Source organism: Colletotrichum lupini, chromosome 7, assembly GCF_023278565.1.
Source record: "Colletotrichum lupini chromosome 7, complete sequence".
In the NCBI taxonomy this organism is placed as follows: Eukaryota; Fungi; Ascomycota; class Sordariomycetes; order Glomerellales; family Glomerellaceae; genus Colletotrichum; species Colletotrichum lupini.
The window spans coordinates 4,420,463-4,441,732 of record NC_064680.1 but is presented as its reverse complement, the minus strand read 5'-3'; the positions used below and the strand labels follow the sequence as shown (position 1 = coordinate 4,441,732).

At 54.2% G+C, this 21,270-nt stretch overlaps 9 protein-coding genes and 1 non-coding gene across 10 annotated transcripts; 5 read left to right on the top strand and 5 right to left on the bottom strand.

Annotated features, from left to right (window-relative positions):
• The first annotated feature begins 454 nt into the window (after positions 1 to 454).
• On the top strand, positions 455 to 569 carry CLUP02_tRNA259. The gene has a single exon. It is a non-coding gene; the product is annotated as a tRNA-Leu (tRNA).
• Positions 570 to 1,513: 944 nt separating this feature from the next.
• Positions 1,514 to 2,534, top strand: CLUP02_14351 (uncharacterized protein; the record flags this gene model as incomplete). The annotated part of the gene is made up of 3 exons (XM_049293280.1): positions 1,514 to 1,844; positions 1,918 to 2,288; positions 2,370 to 2,534. The coding sequence occupies 3 exons, from the start codon at positions 1,514 to 1,516 to the stop codon at positions 2,532 to 2,534; spliced, it is 867 nt and encodes a 288-aa protein (XP_049150426.1).
• Positions 2,535 to 3,294: 760 nt separating this feature from the next.
• CLUP02_14350 (elongation factor G) lies at positions 3,295 to 5,744 on the top strand (the record flags this gene model as incomplete). Its single annotated transcript, XM_049293279.1, has 2 exons — positions 3,295 to 5,633; positions 5,690 to 5,744. The coding sequence occupies 2 exons, from the start codon at positions 3,295 to 3,297 to the stop codon at positions 5,742 to 5,744; spliced, it is 2,394 nt and encodes a 797-aa protein (XP_049150425.1).
• A 668-nt stretch (positions 5,745 to 6,412) lies between these two features.
• On the bottom strand, positions 6,413 to 6,877 carry CLUP02_14349 (uncharacterized protein; the record flags this gene model as incomplete). Its single annotated transcript, XM_049293278.1, has 1 exon — positions 6,413 to 6,877. One exon carries the CDS (start codon positions 6,875 to 6,877, stop codon positions 6,413 to 6,415), a length of 465 nt encoding a protein of 154 aa, XP_049150424.1.
• A 1,010-nt stretch (positions 6,878 to 7,887) lies between these two features.
• CLUP02_14348 (fungal specific transcription factor domain-containing protein) lies at positions 7,888 to 10,738 on the bottom strand (the record flags this gene model as incomplete). Its single annotated transcript, XM_049293277.1, has 4 exons — positions 7,888 to 9,088; positions 9,140 to 9,888; positions 9,947 to 10,628; positions 10,683 to 10,738. 4 exons carry the CDS (start codon positions 10,736 to 10,738, stop codon positions 7,888 to 7,890), a joined length of 2,688 nt encoding a protein of 895 aa, XP_049150423.1.
• Positions 10,739 to 11,882: 1,144 nt separating this feature from the next.
• On the bottom strand, positions 11,883 to 13,833 carry CLUP02_14347 (uncharacterized protein; the record flags this gene model as incomplete). The annotated part of the gene is made up of 4 exons (XM_049293276.1): positions 11,883 to 13,024; positions 13,077 to 13,107; positions 13,138 to 13,252; positions 13,316 to 13,833. The coding sequence occupies 4 exons, from the start codon at positions 13,831 to 13,833 to the stop codon at positions 11,883 to 11,885; spliced, it is 1,806 nt and encodes a 601-aa protein (XP_049150422.1).
• Positions 13,834 to 13,879: 46 nt separating this feature from the next.
• CLUP02_14346 (uncharacterized protein) lies at positions 13,880 to 14,353 on the bottom strand (the record flags this gene model as incomplete). Its single annotated transcript, XM_049293275.1, has 2 exons — positions 13,880 to 14,105; positions 14,202 to 14,353. The coding sequence occupies 2 exons, from the start codon at positions 14,351 to 14,353 to the stop codon at positions 13,880 to 13,882; spliced, it is 378 nt and encodes a 125-aa protein (XP_049150421.1).
• Positions 14,354 to 14,424: 71 nt separating this feature from the next.
• On the top strand, positions 14,425 to 16,028 carry CLUP02_14345 (proclavaminate amidinohydrolase; the record flags this gene model as incomplete). The annotated part of the gene is made up of 9 exons (XM_049293274.1): positions 14,425 to 14,706; positions 14,764 to 14,857; positions 14,921 to 14,952; positions 15,014 to 15,239; positions 15,291 to 15,314; positions 15,381 to 15,402; positions 15,458 to 15,500; positions 15,555 to 15,780; positions 15,826 to 16,028. 9 exons carry the CDS (start codon positions 14,425 to 14,427, stop codon positions 16,026 to 16,028), a joined length of 1,152 nt encoding a protein of 383 aa, XP_049150420.1.
• Positions 16,029 to 16,727: 699 nt separating this feature from the next.
• Positions 16,728 to 18,518, top strand: CLUP02_14344 (uncharacterized protein; the record flags this gene model as incomplete). Its single annotated transcript, XM_049293273.1, has 1 exon — positions 16,728 to 18,518. One exon carries the CDS (start codon positions 16,728 to 16,730, stop codon positions 18,516 to 18,518), a length of 1,791 nt encoding a protein of 596 aa, XP_049150419.1.
• A 318-nt stretch (positions 18,519 to 18,836) lies between these two features.
• Positions 18,837 to 20,136, bottom strand: CLUP02_14342 (uncharacterized protein; the record flags this gene model as incomplete). The annotated part of the gene is made up of 2 exons (XM_049293272.1): positions 18,837 to 18,889; positions 19,242 to 20,136. The coding sequence occupies 2 exons, from the start codon at positions 20,134 to 20,136 to the stop codon at positions 18,837 to 18,839; spliced, it is 948 nt and encodes a 315-aa protein (XP_049150418.1).
• Positions 20,137 to 21,270: the final 1,134 nt, after the last annotated feature.

Sequence of the window (21,270 nt, the reverse complement as noted above, 5' to 3'; positions counted from 1 at the left end):
CGTCGATACCAAGAGGAAAGTGGAATGATTTTGGTCGACCCCGATAGCGGCCCGATTCCTGTCAGATTCGAGAGTCAGGGTTCAGACTTTTTTTCTTTCCCTTGATCCATCTCGGCGCTTGCGCGATCGCCGAGGCCGGTGATCCACTCCGATATCTTCAATCCAGGATCGAATTTATATCCGAGATAAGGGCGTTCAGCATCAGATGTTGGGATTGGTGAGGAAAGGTTTACATATTCAGATACTCAATGAAGGTCGCTTCTTGTGATGGGATGATGATGTGAATAACGTCGGGAATAGTATTGATGGGACGAGAGTTTGTCGATCCCGAAAGTCAAACAAGAGCTTATTTCTGCGAGCGGCTTAGGTTTTGCGCCACACACGGAAAGCACGGGTAGCCGCAGTTACACCGCTAGCTACTTATTCAGCATTGTATTCGGCTGAATCATCAACAGGTAACTTGGCCGAGCGGTCTAAGGCGCCAGACTCAAGCTTCAAAAGCTTCATCCGTCCAACGGATGAGCATTCTGGTCTCGCAAGAGGCGTGAGTTCGAATCTCACAGTTATCATTTTGCCGTTTTTACTCGATATAATAATGCATCTTTTGCCCGTCTTTCGTTTTGTTACCTTGCGCTCCCCCTTTTTTGAATGGTGTAGATGAGCTTTGCCAATTGCCGCCATGGATGGGTCTCTGAATGCATTCTCAAAGTACATTGCAAGTGAGATTTAGCCACCAAAACTTCAAGGTCCCTTCAAATTCTGCTGTGCGTGTTCTTTCGGCAACCGATACTCTAGATATCTGCGCCCAGGAATGGTGGAAATAATTAGTCGTGCGATGTAAGCCTGACTTTGGCTGATTGAAATGTTTGCTGGTGTTGACAGAAACTCTCACCGAAAGGGGTCAAGAGTGGTCAATTCGTCAAAACCTTGACGACATCCCACTTGCACACCGAAACCTCGCTTTCAATACGGCTTCAAGGTTTCGAAGTGACAAAACAATCGAAGATGACGAATGCGCCATACAAACAACCACCCATAAACGATCCCCCGTCCCTTGGGAAACCCCCCGACCCCGAACCTGACCACCCCGACTGATGAAAGACGCAGCCTGCAGCCCTGCACGGTCCCAAACATCCTCCCGCGCTCCGCTCACTTCATACACAAAGTGTCGGAGCTCCTTTCAAATCATCCAACGCGCCGCGCAACCACTCAATGAGGCATGCGCCGGCGCCCTCCTCGACACCAACCCAGGGCTCCCAGATGTGTGTGGTGTTTCAAAACACAGAATGCAAGGGCGGCGGGTGAGGTCGCACAGTCGCCCCCTTCCCATAGTTAGCAACGTAGGCTGAGGCACTCGGAGACGTGACATTCTGCTGGTCAGATGCTGTACATAGTCCTTGACATTGCAAACCCCGAGTCATCGGGAAGATCATATTTACCTGCCATCTACTCGTTTGAATATCGTATAATCCCCTTTCTTGTCACCAATCCCCCGAGAACCAGAGCTGGCGCTATGAAACCCAGCAATACACCCTACTCCGACGCCCGTCGAGAGGCAGACATCACCGACGATGCCATGACCGACGTCAGCGTGTCGCTCCTCAGCGACGAGGGCAAGCCATGGAAGCGGGCAGACATTGAAGACGGCAGATGCTCACCATCATCACGAGCGAGTCGATGCGCGAAGACCCGGAACCTCTTCCGACGATGGCGCTGGCTGCTCGATACCTTTCTTCTGGTCGTCATCGTCGGCCTGCTCCTTGAGAGAAGGGGCACTTCAACAATCAGCACAACAAACAAGCGTCTCGAGCCAGTCGGCGACCTCACAGGATTCGCACCTAAATGTACGCCAATACATCTTCCATTACTTACTCAATGCTACCCACAAAATAGACCAAAACTAACAATGTGCAACAGTCTCCCAGCAAATAACAACCTTCCACCCAACAACAGATTTCGTCCCCGACGACCCAAAAGCCCTCTTCACAAACGCAACTCTCCAGGAGCAGTGGCTCTCCATCGTGCCCAAGGGCCTGGGCTACCTCGAAGTCAAGGACCCGAAGGCCCACGACAACCTCCCCGTCCCGTTACCCGAGTTCGCTCCGCGCACCGTCTTCACGACCTCAATGACGCACCAGCTCCACTGCCTGTACGCCATTCTCGAGAGCTACGCGGGCATGGCCGTCAACGGTAGCGCCAACGTCGATATGCACTCGCATATCCCCGAGGGCACCGAGGGCGCGGAGGGGCCGTGGCATTTGCAGCATTGCTTTGAGTATCTGCGGCAGGTGAGTAGTCATGTTCTGTTGTTTTGTGTTTCTCTCTGGAGATGTGTCTGGTAGATGGGGAACTAATCTTGCTTGAAATAGGCCATCATGTGCGCTGGCGACGTCGCGCTGGAGGGCACGCAGACGACGTTCCCGCCTGGGTTCACCGGCAGCGATGGATGGGATGCGAAGCACGTCTGTAAGGACTACAAGCAGGTGTACGACTACCTCGACAAGAACCGAGCTTTGGATGACCACTGGATTTGAGGCTTGTGTGTAACTCAAGGGCGTTTGGTTGGATAGAGGGATGGGCAATTTGGGAAAGGTATTGGCGTTTTTGCAAAAGATGGGTATCTCATTCAAGGGCGCAAGATGGCGTTTATTAATTTGGAGGAATGTCAACAAAAATGAAGCTTCAAGCTCCTCTTTGAGCGGAATACGCTCATGAGTCTATCTCGTCTGATGCTTCCAGTTGAACCCAAATGCTGTGCCGCAGGTTTGCCTATGCTCGAAGCTCTGACGGCCAGGTCTGCATCATATGATGATGTGTACTTTCCAGGAGCCATGTCAGCACCACAACTCACTCTAGAGCATCACAATTATGCCAATACACACATACTTACCTATATGGTGATTTAGTATAAAGATACAAGTATTAGGTAAAGCACACGGACATGCTCCGGCCTCCACTTCCGGCGATTACCCGTTGAACCGGCCGGCGTAAGTAATCCCGATGCCGCGATTCGTCCACTGCCGGGCAGAGGACCCACTCCTCCACGAAAACACGTGCCTCCGCGACGGCGCGAAATCGGAATCCCTGTCACTCCCGTCCCCAAGAAGAAAAAGCTTCGCCTGGGCAATTGGAAGACAGCAAGGCCAAAAAAAAAAAAGAAAAAAAAAGATGAGCCCCGTATCAGACCATTTGTCCCGAATGGATCCCGGCTCCCTTTTCCTGTAATATCTTTCCCCATTGCATATTCCCATCCTCCCCTTCCCCTTCTCTTCGTCCGCACACACATTGGTCACGATGAGGGCTCCACGAGCCGTCAGAGTGCCGAATGGCGGTCTGCTTGCAGGCGTGAAGCCTCAAGCTGATGCACGACACTTTAGCAGCTTCGCCGCCTGCGTAAAGAAGCAGTCCTCGACAACAACGACGACGGCATGGAAGAAGAACTCCGTACGCGCCTTCTCGACGACCCCGATGGTCAGGGACGCCGCCGCCGAGGCCCTCAAGATGGCCCAGGACAACGCCTCCACCCTCACCCCCGAGCTGGTCGCCGCCAAGATGAGCCCCGAGGAGGCCAAGCGCCTGTCGCGCGTGCGCAACATTGGTATCGCCGCCCACATTGACAGCGGAAAGACGACCGTCACCGAGCGCGTGCTCTTCTACTCGGGCCGCATCAAGGCCATCCACGAGGTCCGCGGCAAGGACTCTGTAGGCGCCAAGATGGACTCTATGGATCTCGAGAGAGAAAAGGGCATCACCATCCAGTCGGCTGCTACCTTCGCCGACTGGAAGAAGACGGAAGAAGGAAAAGAGGAAACCTACCACATCAACATCATCGATACACCCGGCCATATTGACTTCACCATCGAAGTCGAGCGCGCGCTCCGCGTCCTCGACGGTGCCGTCATGATTCTCTGCGCCGTCAGCGGCGTCCAGTCCCAGACCATCACCGTCGACCGTCAGATGAAGCGCTACAACGTCCCCCGCATCAGTTTCGTGAACAAGATGGACCGCATGGGTGCCAACCCCTGGAAGGCCGTCGAGCAGATCAACACCAAGCTCAAGATTCCCGCAGCCGCCATCCAGATCCCCATTGGCGCCGAGAACGAGTTCGAGGGCGTTATCGACCTGATTGAGCGCAAGGCACACTACTTTGAGGGCCCCCGTGGCACCGTCGTCCGCACCACTGACGTCCTCCCCGGAGGCTACAAGGACCTCGTCGAGGAGAAGCGCCAGGAGCTCATTGAGAAGCTGGCCGACGTCGACGACGAAATGACGGAGCTCTACCTCGAGGAACAAACGCCCACCAACGCCCAGATCAAGGCCGCCATTCGCCGCTCCACCATCGCCCTCAAGTTCTCCCCCGTCATGATGGGTTCCGCTCTCGCCGACAAGGGCATCCAGACCGTCCTGGACGCCGTCTGCGACTACCTGCCCAACCCGTCCGAGGTCGAGAACAAGGCCCTCGACAAGAAGCGCGACGAGGCCACCGTCAAGCTCGTCCCCTACAACTCGCTCCCCTTTGTCGGCCTCGCCTTCAAGCTCGAGGAGAACAACTACGGCCAGCTCACCTACATCCGCGTCTACCAGGGCAAGCTCCGCAAGGGCACCTACCTCTTCAACTCCCGCACCGACAAGAAGGTCCGCATCCCCCGCATCGTCCGCATGCACTCCAACGAGATGGAGGACGTCAACGAGGTCGGCGCCGGCGAGATCTGCGCCGTCTTCGGCGTCGACTGCGCCTCGGGCGACACCTTCACCGACGGTGGCCTCCCCTACACCATGTCCTCCATGTTCGTCCCCGACGCCGTCATGTCCCTCTCCATCAAGCCCAAGCGCACTAGCGACGCCGACAACTTCTCCAAGGCCATGAACCGCTTCCAGCGTGAGGACCCTACCTTCCGTCTGCACGTCGACGAGGAGTCCGAGGAGACCATCATCTCCGGCATGGGCGAGCTCCACCTCGAAATCTACGTCGAGCGCCTCCGCCGCGAGTACAAGGTCGACTGCGAAACCGGAAAGCCCCGCGTCGCCTACCGCGAGACCGTCTCCCGCAAGACAGAGTACGACTTCCTCCTCCGCAGACAATCCGGCGGTCCCGGAGACTACGCCCGCGTCGCCGGCTGGATCGAGCCCCACGACGACCCGGAGGCCAACTTCTTCGAGACCCAGGTCGTCGGCGGCACCATCCCGGACAAGTACCTCACCGCCTGCTCCAAGGGCTTCGAAGAGGCCGCCCTCAAGGGTCCTCTCCTCGGCCACAAGGTTATCGGCACAAAGATGATTGTCAACGACGGCTCCACCCACGTCACGGATTCGTCCGATTTCGCCTTCAACCTCGCCACGCAAATGGCCTTCCGCAAGGCCTTTGACGACGCCGGCGGCCAGGTCCTCGAGCCCCTCATGAAGACCACCATCACCGCGCCCAACGAGTTCCAGGGTAACATCATCATGCTCATGAACAAGCGCAATGCTACCATCCACGACACTGAGGTCGGCACCGAGGATTTTACCCTCATCGCCGACTGCAGTCTCAACGCCATGTTCGGCTTCAGTTCTCAGCTCCGCGCTGCCACCCAGGGCAAGGGCGAGTTCGGTATGGAGTTTAGCCACTACGCCGCGGCACCTCCTCACCTTCAGTACGTTGACCCCTCTTGACATTACTCCGGTTAATGATTACTAACAACCTCTACAGAAAGGAGCTCTGCGCCAACTACCAGAAGGAGTTGGAGGCCAAGCGCACCAAATAAGCCACTGATCAAGAACTTTCCCCCACTTTCTTTTTGGGAGAGAATATTTGCATCCGGAAACATGGTGACAAAACCATGGCACACAAGTGCCACCCGTGTATCAATATCGAAGCCCCCCTTCTCGCCGTCCGCGAATCCTTGAGCGAAATCGCACAAACCGGGACGGATGGGGGGCTCGTACGTCGCCTATTTGGGCGGGCGTATGTAAAAATGTATATCTAATGTCACGTCAGGAATCTTCTTGTAGAAAAGCCTGGACGTGAAAGGAAAAAATCCAGCCCTTCTGTAGGACCTTGTAAGAGATGAAGACAGGGTGTATAGGAGTAACGCGATTTATGATAGAACTAGACTTTGAAACAATACAAGCCTCGTCTTCTCTCCCATATGCTGTTCCTTTGCTTCTGAATAGTCCCCTGCTTGCGCGTGTGATTTGGAGGAATAAGGATGGTGCTAAAATCTGGCCCTCCTGTATTGACAATCCTATTTCGCATCTCAGACGACCCGTTTGACTTGCTTTTCGGACGGCATCGTCGATTTTCGTCTCCTCGGACGCTTCACCACAGCCGAGCTGGACCTCTCGCTCGTATGCCAGTAATATGGCGACGTTGGCTTCTCAGGAGCGCTCAAAAGGGCATCTACACCCACTTGGTCAGCAAAATCTAGCCTCCCTACTCGGGCCTCCTGCGTCCATTCGTATTCTCCTCACATATCACTCCAGGAACCCATCCGACAATAGTCAACACAACCGCAACCGCAACCCTCTTCTCGACCTTCCGTCCCGCCGCCCCGCGGTACACAGCCACAGGCGGACACGCAATCGCGAGAATGCTCTCCCCGTTCAAGCAGCAACACCGGCATCGCAGGCACAAGCGCAGGGAGAGACATCCTGCGGTCTTACTCGTCGGGCGCGAGGGCTTGGGGGGTAAAGTGATGAGGTAGCGGACGACGCTGCCGCGCTCGGATCGAGAGGCTGTTCTCGAGAGAAGCGAGGGAGGTGTGCGGTTGCTGAGGCCGAGGCTGAGGTGGGAAGACAAGATGCGTTTGAGGGTGGATTGGGTGCCGGACCAGAGGGTACGGGGGCTGGTTGATTTGCTATTGGTGCTTGCTTGGGATGGGGTCCCTATGGAGGACATGGCTGACGGATGGTTTGATGGTGTAGGATTTGTAGGATGTTATGTGAAGAGTCGGTTGTTTCTCAAGTGTGGAGGAGACGGGTCGTTGGCAGCGGATGATACATGATACCTGCCAAATGTTGAGACAGGTGCTGGGTCGTCACTGCATGAGCAGGACATGGTGTAGCAATCAGCACCTTCCATTCCAGAGTGCTTTAGCATCTGATCAAGGTATATCATTTAATCCCATTCTATGAAATCCAGCCGGAGCCTGAATGTTCGGGTTGTTGACGATACACGCGATACACCTCCAGCGCTCTTCATATAGCCACAACACAAACCCCCCAACCCCCAAGCCCTTTTGGGTCAAACAGATTTGTTCTTGACCGCAGTAGAAGTCAATAAGTCCATGCGAGATTGAACACCGGCTTCATCATTTGAATTCACACGGTAGTGACGGTCAACACCGGCATACCGAGACACGGAGCCTCATGTTCCCGGCACATCCACTTCGCCGTGGTTCTCTGCCGACGACCGAAGATCGACAGTACCACCCCCGCTCAACCTTAAACGAAATCCTTGGCCGGGGGGGGGGGGGGGGGCAGAGGGCACGCCAGGGTGAATGCAGCGGACTTGGAGAATCTAGGGGTTCATGTACCCCAAGTGTAAAAAGATGCATCGTGCGGGGGAGAGCAATCCACGTTGCGTTCTCGGACTTCGACTTCCGATTTTGGCCCCTGGACAATCCCGAGCGTTGGAAGAATGATCATGGTGTCAGGCTAGATAGACGACGACGACGGGGAGCGGTCGTCTCAAACAGCTGGAAACTATATCGCAGGAACGGGGGTCACAGAAGCTGAAGCCATTATTGAATCTGAACCGTCAAGAGAGCCGAGTTACCAGAAAACAAATCTCAAGTATTATACCGATAGCCCACTGACTATCTACGCAGGAGGCCGAGAGTGAGTATACCCCTCCCTGTGTACATAAAGTCGTCAAGTCATCATTTTACCCTTACATTCATACATATGTCAAGCGGCACACTCCGCCAGCTCCCCTTCCCTCAACGCATCAAGCAGCACTCTTGCCGTATCCCTGTCCCCGCGATCCTCGCCAGACCCAGGTGCAGCGGAATGCTGCGTAAGCTCATTCCACGCCGTCTCGATCCACCCGCCGGGCCCGTCATGCCCCGGCATCCCGTCAAAGTACATGCCATCAAAGTCGCCCGCAGCTACGTTCGCAGACTGATCATCTAGCGGAAACGCGGCAAGAACCTCGGCAGCCAGACCGTCGATGCCCTCCGACGGCGGGCGATCTGCCATGTTGACGTCGCAGCTGCTTTGGTATTCCGCCCCGGTGCGCGGTGATGTGTCGTCCGTGACGCTGTCCTGGCTGTGGCTGCCCGCTGATGTCGGCGAGGTGGAGTCCTCGTCTGACGGGATGGCTGTCACGGTGCCCGGCGGCTGCATTCGGAACAGGTTTACTCGCATTGCTGCGGCGTCAAAGTCCGTCATGCGATCCGTGGCGTGCTCTGCAGGCTCGGAGGACCCTCCGCTCGTATCCCTGCTGGCGTCCCTACTTTCGTTCCTCTTGCGTTCGAGGAGCGCCTTGAGCGGATTGAAGCCGCCCGTGAAGAGACCTCGGAGGCTAACTGGGAAGTCTCCGTCTTCGGGCAGCCGTCCTTTGCTGAGGGAGAGGTCCATCGTCAGGGCTAGGCGGAGATAGGAGCTTGGCTGGGAGGCGAGGATGTCGGTCCAGTCTGCGATGACTGCGCCGCCGGGGGTTGCGTTTGCGGAATCCCCTGGTGCTGGCGATTCAATTTGCGCTAGATTAACAATGTGTCGAATCGTCTCGCTGACCCAGTCGACGCCGTCGTATTGTGGTTGGTAGGTTTTCATAGCTTCTATGAGAATGTTGAGGCGATGTTGCTTAAGCGCCGATTGTGTGTTGGGGTCGAAGGATCGTGAGGATGCCGATAGCTTCACGTCAAGGATGTGCAGGACCAGCGGCAAAGCGGTACAGGCTACGGCACTGATGGGCAGCCAGCGTGCGAGTCGAAGGTGGATGAGTTCCTTGAGACACTCTGTTACCCCGGAAGCGGCATCCTGAAGCTCGTGTCGGTTCTCTCCGATGATGATGAGATCGGATGTCGGGATTGCGTTGAAAGATGGCGCTGCGGCGGTGATGGCGAGGTGCAGGACTTCGTGGTGACTGAGAACCACTCGAGAGGAACTGAGCGCATGTTAGTAATTGTCAGTAGGTTGAATCCACATAAGAACTTACTGATAGTACATGTACATCAAATTGGTGTACAATATCACTGAGTCGTGTTGGAACTCGTTCCCTGGTGCCTTCATCCTCGCGACGGAACCGCCACCAAACACGGGAAACCGCATCGTCACACCCTTATACCATCTCTGTAGCGCAACTTTACATACTCGCACCTTGTCCTGTTCTTCGGCTCGCATCTCTCTGCCCCAACCCGGCCTGTCGTCTAGCGGGAAAACCAGGATCAGGATATCGGTCAGCACAACGCACAGCTCCACCAGTTGCTCCAAGATCTCAGCCAAGCACCGTTTTGTGCCTGGGTTATACACCCTGCTCCTCTCAATCTCATCAGCCAAGTCTGAATACCCAAGACTTTCATTCGCATCAAAAGTGAAATGACTCCGCGTGATCTGCAGACTGCGGCGGAGACCTAGGCCGACAATTCGATCGCGAATGATACAGCACCACCAGAGACGCTTGAGGAGGTTGCGCTTCTTGGGAGATGCCGTGCGCGTGGCGTAGTGATGGGCTTCGACCATTTTCGCATTTTGAATCGCGATGGAGAGCCAGGCTGTATTTGATTTGCGGAATGCCGGGGAGGTAGGCGAAGACCAGAAGGAGAGGAGGAGGGAAGCCTGTGAAATTGCGAGGGGTGACGATTCGGATTCGAGGTCGTAAAGAAGCTTGGCACGTCTATAAAAAGCGGCGCGACAGGCTCGAACGGTCGGAAAGCCAAGGGTCTTAATGGTCTGGCGGGAGACGAACTAGTTGATGTTAGAATTGCGCCCTGAAAAGCCGTGAGATTGGATGGGGATAACGTACGTTGCAACAAGCGAACAGCATTGCCTGGAAGACAAGCAGTGAGAGCTTTTCGCCAGGTACGTAACTGGTAGGATTCACGCAGTAGAGATCCCAAAAGTCGCCCTCATGGATCATTGGCAGCAATGGGTGAACATGCAGGAAGTATTGCTGAACAAACTCGTCGAGTATGGCGCGTGTTGGCACCCTAAGACATCCCTGGAGCTCCAAATAGTTCACATCCTGTGGTGGTATTCCGTGAAGATTGCCCAATGTCAAGAATGGGTAAAAGGAGTATGTTACGTCTATCCCCATTGTGTTCTGTTGGCCAGCGGTATATGGCGTCGTAAATGGCTGATTGTTCAAGGGCAGAGAATTGGAAGGATAAGCTTCGTACGTGCTCGTTGATGCTACTGAAGGCCTGGCGTGGTGACGGCTTGGCTTTGGTTGCTCATTCTGGGCATGGCTATCATTAACCACCGGGCTCTTTGGTCTTTCGGTGACTGTTGGTATTGTCATGTCGTCGCCGTGTGAATGGTTGCAGGTTTGGGGCTGGGCGTCTGATTCGTTTGAGGGAACCGGCCGAGAGTCGTCACTCGTTGCTGTGATGGGATCTACGACAAGAAGTTGCTCGCCGGCCTCTGCGTCGTACTGCGGATATGCGCCTTCCGCATTGTCGACGCCATCTCTTTGTTGCGCTCTTCGACTGTTCGCTGGGTTAGTATTACCAACAGTGAGGAACAAGAACACAGCTACTTACAAACGTGACGCGCGCCCAGTAACTACACAGTTCTCACTGTCGAGATAGCAGTTCATGCATGGGCGACCTCGTTGAGACACGTCGCATCTCACTTTGCGTGCGCGACATGATAGACAGGCTTTTGGTGCGCGCTTGCGGACTTTGGTTTGCGACTTGGGCTTGGAGACTTCGGGAGGTGTGGTCTCAGATGCCATTATCTAGACTTTGGATCGCGCAAGAAGGGTTCTTCGCTGGGATCCGCAAGATAAGGGATTGGAGCGAGGAGAAGCTCGTCTACGAAGACTGAGTACGGGACCAGATGACGCGAAAAAAGAGTTGAAAATGTTGAGATTCCCAGACCTGGACTCAGCGACTTGACCGAAGACGGAAGACGGGAACACTTTGCGGGGTGTGGGGAAGAGGGGAAAGGCTTGCATGGCAACTCTGGAGTCGAAATTCTGGGGTCTGGAGCCGTCGACGATCCTTTGACGCTAGATGTCTGGGGACGGCATGGTGGTGGACACGAAGACACGGAGGTCGAGCCTGAGTTGGCATCCTACAGGGCCGAAGCTGTGACCAGGGGAAGCTATCGTCCAAGCCTGGAGCCGGGTTTGTATCGGAATGATCGGAATTGGTCCTTTCTCTCGCTCCCTCCCTCTCTCATTCTCGTACTCTGACTCGTCTCTTCCGCCGACTTGGCACAAACACTAATGATCTGTAATCCGCTCACCCTCCTAGCGAAGTGCATGCCGAACAGGTAGTGCTTTACCTTGGACATGGGGCTAGAACTTGGGGCCGAGGACTGCGAAACTGCAAAGTGGAGGGTTGAATTTGACATAGCAAATGAGAGTCAGTCAATTTCAAGGAACTCCTTTGCCGAACACCTCTGCCGAGTCGCCGCGGCGACTTCACACAGAACTCCACAAGAGCTCGGCGATGCAGACCAATCAAACATGACGAACCTATTCCCCGACTGACGGCTGGGGTCGAGTCATTAGCGTCATCATGAACAGCGAGACCCCGAGCTTTCGGAGGTCTTCCGCCCAGCCATGTCAGGGACCACTGAACGCGGAATTAAAGAGAGGACACACCTCGCAGACTGACACCCTTTTACGTCAATTGCCCTTGTTCATTGACGGAGCTTGTAGGATGAGATGATGTATCGTATCAATGCGTACCACCACTGATTCTGACTTCTGACTAGAACCGCCACGATGCCTCTCAGTCAGAATCAAATTCGGACGACGACGACGAAGAAGACGACTCCTCGCTCTCGATTGGCTTGAACACCCAGTCGCCATCATCTTCCCTAAGTAAGCAAACATTGACATTACCGACAGCTACATCCAGTCCGTTGGGCACATCCATACCATCGCCGACCTTTGCGAGAATCGAGGCATCAATCCGACAGAAGAGCATCGGCAACGAGTCGCTTTTCCACACCGATATGCCGTCGCGAGCGCCTCTGATGATAGTATGCAAGAGGTAGTAGATGCTGATAATGATTAGGCCTGTTGGGAACAGCATCCACAGCCAGTCTACCATAATGACCTGCACCATCTCATACGCTCGTCCGGTATATCGATGTCGGTCCTTGTCCCGAATCTCGCCGTGGAGCCGCACCTCATTCGTCAGACTGATGCTAAATCGGCCAATCCATTCCGGTAGTTTTTCTCTCGCGTTGTAGATCCCTTCGGCCCAATCTGACGAAAAGTTGATGATCGTGTATTGTTTCTCGTACGTGGTTTCGACAAGCGGGTCGACGAACCTCCGCAATGCAGCCAGCGCTTTTTTGGAAATACTGTACCTGGACTCTGGCGCAACGTTCATGTCTTTTGCTGGGATATCGACGAAGACGTACTCGTCGCCGTGCGCGCTGTTGCCCAATTCAAACCGCGTTGTGTTCCAGCTCATGGTAAGCTTTTGCTTAAGCTGGCTTTCGGTGATCGTAAAGTTAAAGCTCTTCATGCAGAACCACAAGGCGCATTCCTGAGCAATACTTTTCGTCTCTCGCTTGCTTTTCCTGACCCACAGGACGTCGAAGACGGATATATATGTTTGCGTCGTCGAGTTCATTCGGTGCATGATGCCCTCCGAGGCTGATGTCTTGAATCGCTCCGTGGTCGGTGCATTTCGGCTGATTTCCACTGATGTGCCTCTGGGCAAGCTGTACCGGCACGTTTGCGATTTGTCGATACATATAGTCCTTATGTCTAGGGGGTTGCACTCGCCGCAAACTGCCAGCGTTGGCACGATGGGCCACGTGCAGTTGACACCGGAGCATTCGAGATCCAGGTTCTTGACATCCACGGATAGGATACCGCTGTATACGGCTGCTTTGGTGGACACATTGAGAGCCGGTACTGCTACGTGTTAGTAAGTGATACATATGACAGGTGACGCATCATCACTCACGCGGGTCAAGGCCCCGAGAGACAGTGTAGTCCTATAAATCGCTTCTCTCTGGCGCTGCGACTTCGGGTTTATCAAGGCTTTGTCGTGGCTGGCCCTCGTACCGGTAGAGCTGCTGGGAGGATGCCTCGAGTCCGTGGACAAGAATGACAATCAAGGCGCCAATACAAGCAAGATGTCTGGCACGCCATCAGTTAGCACAATATCCCGGGCAAAAGAGAACAGGGGCTTCACGGCGCTACCTTCCTCTCAGTCGCCACAAGAGATACAAGCTGCCCCAAAGCCCGCGCGAAGCCTCGTCGTATATCTTGAAGTCTTCCAACCTGGCTCGACTGTTATTGGTGCGACGTTGCCGGGCCTCAGATACCCAGATCCAGGCAGATTGGCTAATGGAGGTCTCGACAATTCCGCTCATGGCTACGCGGACGCAAGTGAACATGGCTACAATGATGACATCGAAGTCGAGGTCGCCATTCATCAGTTGGGGGATTGGCTGCCGGTCGTAGTGCTTGAAGATGATGCCGAGGACGATGGCCCCGACGGCGCAGACCGCAGCCAGGCGGTATTCGTCATTCCACCATTTGTACATGGACTTGTAGTCACTCTTGGGGAGGGGCCGCGGGGGTCCTTCTTCCGTGTTATCGTCATCGTCAACCGCGCCGTCGTGTTCAATCTGCTGACATTTGACTCGCTTTCTGAGGGCCTTACATGAGCGTGAGCTCGTGGCCGAGGATCGAGATGAGGGTATGCCGTTCGACATGAGGGATAGAAATGTGTTTCGATGCTAAAGATACTCAATGGCAGGCTTATGAAGAGGGTCTGGATTGATTATGGCCTGGCAACAGAAGAAGGATAGGATGCGACGAGAGTGACTGATGCCCGATGCCAATGTTGATGATTGAGGGCACGGCAATAAAGATGGATGATGTTAGAGGGAGGTTCGAGTTGCAGCAGCTTGCAGTTGCGCCGGGCACCTCAGGCTCCCGTCCATGGCCTCTGCGCAAGACGAGGTACCTGAGCGGCGTGATGTTTCTGAGAAGGAGCATTCCAGTTTATCACCGGTGTCGTGCCTTCCCTTCAAATTCGACTTCATAAAGGGAAGGATGGTTCTCAGTGTTCAAGCCACACCTCCACTTACACGAACATGTGGCTGATGTTGAGGGAGCTTCAGTGAGGGGTCGCGATAAGGCACAGGGGAACGAGGCCAATAAGACTATGACGTCGACCTGCCTTTTGAAGAGAGGCACGAAAACACTTTCCTTGTTCCTCTGAGGAAACATGAAATAATTCTTTCATGCTGCCGTCTCGTCAATTGCAAAGCCAATAAAGCGATTGTATTTTCATGACAACGATGTATACTTCATCGTTTTTTCCTATTTCCCTCCTGTTCCTCCATGTCCATGGCGGGGCTACTTGGAAAGTCCCCCACCAAGCATTTGACAACATCCAGTTATCTCATGGTCATCAAGTGCCATTAAGCGCAGAGAATGACGATGATCTGAATATCTATGGCGCTACATCGTTTGCCGGGCTGAGAACTTTTGCCAACTTGCCCTTCGTAGATTGCTTCTCTGACGAAAATGCGGAGGGTCATAAGTATGACATTGCGGTCTTTGGTGCGTCACACGACACGGTAACTACAGCTCGCTTCTATATACTTTGTAGAGCCATCATTTGACCTCCAGAGTAGACTACCACTGGCCGGCCGGGAGCTCGCTTTGGTCCACCTGCCATTCGAAGCGGCAGTCAAAGACAGTCGCCGGGAGAATGGAGCGTGTACACGGGTAACTCTTCTGCATGGGCCTCGTATTGATAGATGTCTTCATCTGACGAGAAATGTCCACCAGGAAGAAACCCTCTGCAAGACTGGGCGACAATTGTAGACTGCGGCGATGCCCGCCTGACTTGGCTGGACAACACGGCTTCTCTTAAGCTTTTAGACAAAGCCCACACCGTTGAGTGATGTTCTGCTGGGCCATCTCTTGGACCATGAGCTGATGAAGGAGCGAAAGGTCATTTCTGGGAGACCAGCAGCGAACTCGTCGGTATCAACCACGCCTAGAATACTCACGCTTGGAGGAGACCACACGACGACCCTGTCTGCTTTGCGGTCGACCTACCAGAGATGGGGTCCCGTTTCAGTCATTCACTTTGACAGTCACATCGGTCAGTACTTTCCGTCAGGAGATCTTCGTACCTAGCTTATCATCCAGAAAGACACTTGGGATCCATTGGTCTTGGGTAAGTCATCCACTAAAGATTGCCGATGCTCCCCAAGTTAATACGGATCGCCTTTTCGCGCTTCAGGTGGTGGAATCTCCGACTACGCGTAAGTGAAGACAACAATACGCTCACGCTCACTGGCACATTTTGACCGATAATAGAGGCCTCAACCATGGAACATTCCTTCATATTGCCCACGAAGAAGTATGTCTGGCCAAGCCCGTCGGTATCCCCCTCACGAGAAGCTAAATGGCCCAGAATCTGATCTTGAATACCTCGATCCACGCGGGTATCAGAGCCCCGTTGATCCGAAGAAAGGGTGACCTGCGCAATGACGTCCGATGTGGTTTCGAGATTGTCACCGCACGCGACTTGGATAAGCTTGGAGCCAAAGGAGTCATCTCGAAGCTTAAGGAGCGAGTCGGCGACTCTCGAGTATACATCAGCGTTGATATTGACGTGCTTGATCCGGCTTTTGCGCCTGGTGAGTAGTTTAGAAAGGCTGCAGGAAGGGAGCTGACTTTCATAGCAACTGGCACTGCCGAGCCTGGTGGCTGGTCTACGAGGGAGCTTCTAACCATACTCGATGGCCTCGAGGGACTCTCCATTGTGGGTGCTGACGTAGTTGAGGTCGCGCCCGCGTACGATAATAACGGGGAAACCACTGTTCTCGCCGCGGCCGAGATTGCTTATTCATTGATCGATCTTATGGTTGTCAAGCCTGTCCAGTAAATGTTCAATGCTGGTAGAACCATCTTTGGTGAAATGAGACGAGGCATTGGGTTTGGTTGAAAAATTCTGATCTAAGTCTGGAAGCCGGTCAGGGAAGGCACGATGGGGAGGAAACTAAAAGGGGAAGTCGCGTTGTCTGCGAGTCAAAGTGATCGATCAAATTCAGTTCTCTCACTGTGTGTAAGATATTACTGTAAATATGCTACGTGCATTGTGAGAAAGACTCGATGACTTGAGAACAATCAGACAATGATGGGAGACAATGCCTTTGATGAAATCCCACAACTTGTGTTGAATCTTTACCGCCGGTGAAATAAAAATAGGCCTTTGTGTCCTTTGACTGTGGTGAAGAAACAACTCGGGAACCCTTTGAAGAATATGTTTGGAAACCCTGAACAAGTGGACGCCTGGTCAGGCCGGGTGGTGAGGCGCCTTCTTCAAATACCCGTCTGGTCGAGTCCCGTCTCCTTTCTGTTGGCTCGTAACTTTCTCGCTCACCACACACACACACACACACTCACCCGCGCAAACCCACACACACATACATACATACACACACTTACACAGCAATCACCCCAAACTCAGATTCCACATCGTCCTTTTCTCTACTTCACATCTCCTCCAAATCATCTCACTCAAACTCAAACTCATCCTTCCCACATCATGGCGAGTTCATCATATATCGCGCCTGAAGCCAACATGGCGCCGAGCTCCTCCTCGGAAACTGGTTTTTCAGGAGGAAGGAACGCCCTCGCTGGCCCAACTGGAGATAATTTCAGCCAGTATCAGATTCAAATCTCCCGAAGCCCAAGCACGGAGTATGATCCGACCGGAGATGGGATCGTGGAATATTCACCTTCAGAGGACGAAGAGGAGGAAGACGACATCGACTCCTCATTCTTGGACCAAGAAAGAAGGGTTGCTGCCAGCCCATCTCCAGCAGAAAGCACACCCCCGACTGAGTACGCCGCTTCATCCAAATCCACGACTCCAGTCAAGAAAACTCCCCTCAAGAAGACTCCCATAAAGGAGACTTCCATCAAGAGTACTCCGCCCAGCTCGCCTCCTACCAAGGTGAAGCTCGAACTCAAGGGAACGCCCCCGGCCCAAGCCCAACAATCCAAGAAGCGATATCTCACGGCCTCACCCCATAGGTCCCTTAACAGCACATCATCAAAGCCAATCCTGGTAGACTTCCACCCTCGCAACTCCAGCCTCGAGCAGATCCAGGCCCTCAGAGCGCGCCTCGACATGGGCGAGGAACTCGTCTACAAGACCCAGGTAAACCTCCTCCAGTGGCAAAACAACATCGAAGCCCAAGTCAAGGACCTAAAGGAAGAAATCCGCGAAACTAACATCGAGACGAAGAAGCGCCAGGACAAGCTCCAAGACCAGCAGGACCAGCTCGAGGAAAAACAAGAGGTGACCGACTCCCGCAGCGCCAGAAACGAGCGCCGCCTCGCAGAGGTCGAGATCACCATCGAGGACGTCATCGGGAAGCCTCCCAACTTGCCCGGCCTTTTCCCGCCTGGACACTCGTCGTACTTTAGTGGACCGACGAGTCCCAGCCGTCTCCCCGGGGCCTGGGGCCCCCGAAGCAGCCGCAGCTCGCGCACGTCGCGTACGGGCTCGGCGGCTCCTCTTCCCAGCATCGAGATAAGCGATGCGGTGAAGAGTATCAAGCCAGCCTTGGGTGGTCGCTCCAGCTACTCAGCGGATACTGCCTCTCCCCCGGATATGTCCCCTTCAATTGGTTCCAAGAGAAAGTCTGAGGACTTGGAGTCTGACGAGAAGGACGCCGAGGTCAGGGGAGCGAAGAAGCAGAAGAAGACGACTAGCAAGGCCAAAAAGCAGCCGGCGAAGAAGAATACCGCCAGCACAACCAAGGCCGCACCCAAGAAGAATACCACCCCGCCGCAGTCACAGAAGCGCAAGACGGAGGAGGATCTCGAAGCGTGCGGCAAAGACACCAGAAAGAAGGACTCAGGCGATGAGGACACCCAATCTCCTGACAATAGGCCAGCCGAGATGACTCCAAACGCTCCGCTTTACGGCGGCTGCGAGCCCATGAGCCCTTCCCCCCTTCCCAAGGAGACAGATACTGCGCCCAAGGGCCATAAGCGCAAAGCAGAAGAGGAAGTCGAAGAGGGCAGCGAAGATGAAGGAGAGAAGAATAAAGACGACTCGTCTGACAAGAGGCCCAACAAGAAGGTCAAGACGGCCAAGAAGCCCGACACCAAGCCCCAACAGACTGCCTCCACATCCAAGAAGACGACTACCAAGCCCAAGGGCTCGAAGAGCAAAGCAGAGAAGCCCCCCAAAGAGAACGATGGGAAGACGGTGAGGAAGGACGCCAAGGAGGATATCAAGGAGGTAGAGGAGAAGCCTGTCAAAGCTCCGAAGAAGAGAACTGCCAAACCAGTCAAGCCGGCAGTGCCGGGAACCAGAACTGGCCTTCGCAGTCAGAAGAAGGAGGGTGCTCCCGCTTAGGGCGCCCGGTCCGGGGTTCTAGAGTATACTATATCAGTTCGCGCCATTCTTCTTGTTGCAGAGGTCCACAGAACATATTCAGTCAGCCGGCGTGGGTTAAGGACATTGGAATATCAGGAAGGCCGCCATAATTCTCATTGGTATTTGAGAGTGTTGGCCTCATGGATATCTGGGACTTCAGGTTAGAAGGAAGGAGGCATCATAAATTTCAAATTTCGGGACAAAATACACGAGTTGTCAAACATTGGTGACTAGCAGCCTTGTGATGAATATATCGATGATGATGAGCCAAAGTCGCTTCCATATGACCATTCTAATCTACATCAGCTTGCCCTTCATGCCTAGAGAAGCCAAGTATATCCCCAAAATATCTCAGCAAAACGCTCCAAACCCCTCCATCCGCACCAGACCCCAAGAAACCCCCAGTGTCTTCGCATCTATCGCTTAACAATCCCCAAAGGCCCTTAACATGAGCCGTCCCTCTCACATACGCCATGGCAAACACGGCCCGGGAATGCCCTCTCCCTTCCACGAAAGGCAATCCCCATAGCCCCTTTCTCCCCACCTCCCTCGATTCCGTCCTCGAAATCCCCATCCTCATCGCAAACAGATCGAAAAGAATCCTCGGCACAGGCGGATCAACCAACGGAACCACCCTCGCTCTTCTCTTGGCTCCATACCCAACAACACCCCCCCAGTCCCCCCTCCCCCTCCTCCGCGCACCGCTCTTCCCCATCCCCGTCCCCACCGCCTTCGCCTGCCTCCTGGACGCGATGAACCTCTGCTCCTCCCACCGCGCCCCCTCAACAACACAATAGCTCCCGCTCTCCACCTCACCCTCGTCCCACCCCTCCACCGTCTCCTCGCCCCATCCAGACCTCATCATCGACGACGTCACCGCAGCCACCGACGACCTTCCCTCCTGATCCCATCGCCCCACGGTCCTCGGACGTCTAGGATAAGGCGGCCTCGGCCTCCTCCGCCTCCCGACGTCCAGCCACCCGTCCCCGGCGTCCTTCTCCCCGCTGCCGAGCCCGTCTCTGCGGGAACGTTCGTGAGCGGTGGTATACGTCGTCGCGCACGTCGAGGAAGTATACGTCGACATCCACGACGGGGAGTTGGTATACACCGCTGCGAAACTCGGGCCTCCGGGGGGAACGGTAAGTGTGCTTTTCTGTGTTGTTGCGGTGTCTGCTGGGGCGTCGTCTGGCGGTTGTTGGAGGATGACTTCTGGGATTGCGTCTTGCGCCATCCTAAGAAAGTCTGGTGGTGGTGGTGAGGGATGAAGGGGATGTGATGGGTTGAAAGGAGAAGAGGAGGAGGAAGATGATGAAGATGGAGACGGTGAGCGATCTGGAAAGCATGCGATTTCGAGAGACGATTTCCTCGCTCGCCGAGGACGAGTGTGAGGACCTGGCTGGTGTTGAAGCTGAAGCTTTCGCTGTCGCTCGCGGCATCGTTTACATGATGAGCGTTTCTTGCGTCTGCATTTCTCGCAGGGAACCTTGGTGTCTGGCGAGCAAGCGTTGATATCCTCGTCTGCTTCCTCTTCCTCTACGCTCTCCGCGTCCTCGGCGTCTTCTGCGCCGGGGGATATATCCCAATAGACTGAATCCATCTTCCCTCGCCCTGGTGAATCCGTGAAATCGTGATGAAATTGCTTGTTTTTGCTGAAGCTCTCTCAATTGAATTGATCAAAGACCAGTATCATCCCACAGCAGACGTTGAAGTAAAAGAGACCATGTGATGTCTGGAATTCTCTCCACCCCCTCCGTCGCCGTACGATGTTACGATGTTACGATATCATCCCAAAGCAGTGAGACACGCATGCATACGGCACATAAACGTTGGGGTAACAAGGCCGCATCGGAACGCGGCCGGCCGCGTCTGACACACATACAACGTAGTCCGATTCCGGCCATCACCCCTCTCCCCAAAACTCCCCGAAACTCCCGTGTGTCTCTATCTCTCTCCTGAATTAGCGGGGGAATTTTTCTTAGTAAGAAGCGTGCGCCGCGCGTGTAGGCGAGGTTCTAACTGTTTAGTAGCTGAGCCGTCGAAATTGCGCGCACTAAGATAAGGGACGAGTAGTTGGGATATGGGCGGCCTTTTCCCCGTGTGAATACGAGACATGTGATTGAGGTAGATTGTTGCTCGTGTTTGGTGTACATTTGTCATAGGTGAGCTGCGATGGTGAAGGTATCGCGATCTATCCAGCCCAGGTGTGCAGCATGAAGCACTGCCGTGTAATACATCACCAAGACAATAGACGATCAACCTCATAGCATTGACTATTACATATATCCACGTCTCCGCATTTCAACGGAGGAAAACTAAAAAGAAGACCCCTTCCTTTGGAGAATCAAAAGAAAAGGAAGGAAATATGAGGGGATAACATACTAAAGAACTCACGCCCCTGCCCGGACTTGAATAGCGCACCCCTCAGTCAACCCGGACTCCGACTTCATGGGAGTATTTTGTTTTGTTTATCTTAACCAATTCGACCACCTCGCACGCAGCTCGACCTAAACTCGCCGACCTACCCGAGCGCTGCTGTGCTGGCGTGAAGAATGGGTTTGAGGGGGTATATAGCCACGGGTGCCCAAGGGCGGAAGGAGGAAAGCGATGTCGGGATAGAGCTACCTTGATTCGAAAAAGAAACAACCAAAAGCTGCTGGGATCGATGAGCGTTGGTGTGAACGGTGTACGTTCCAATACCAAACGAAACATATCAAGGTTATCAAGATTGGCT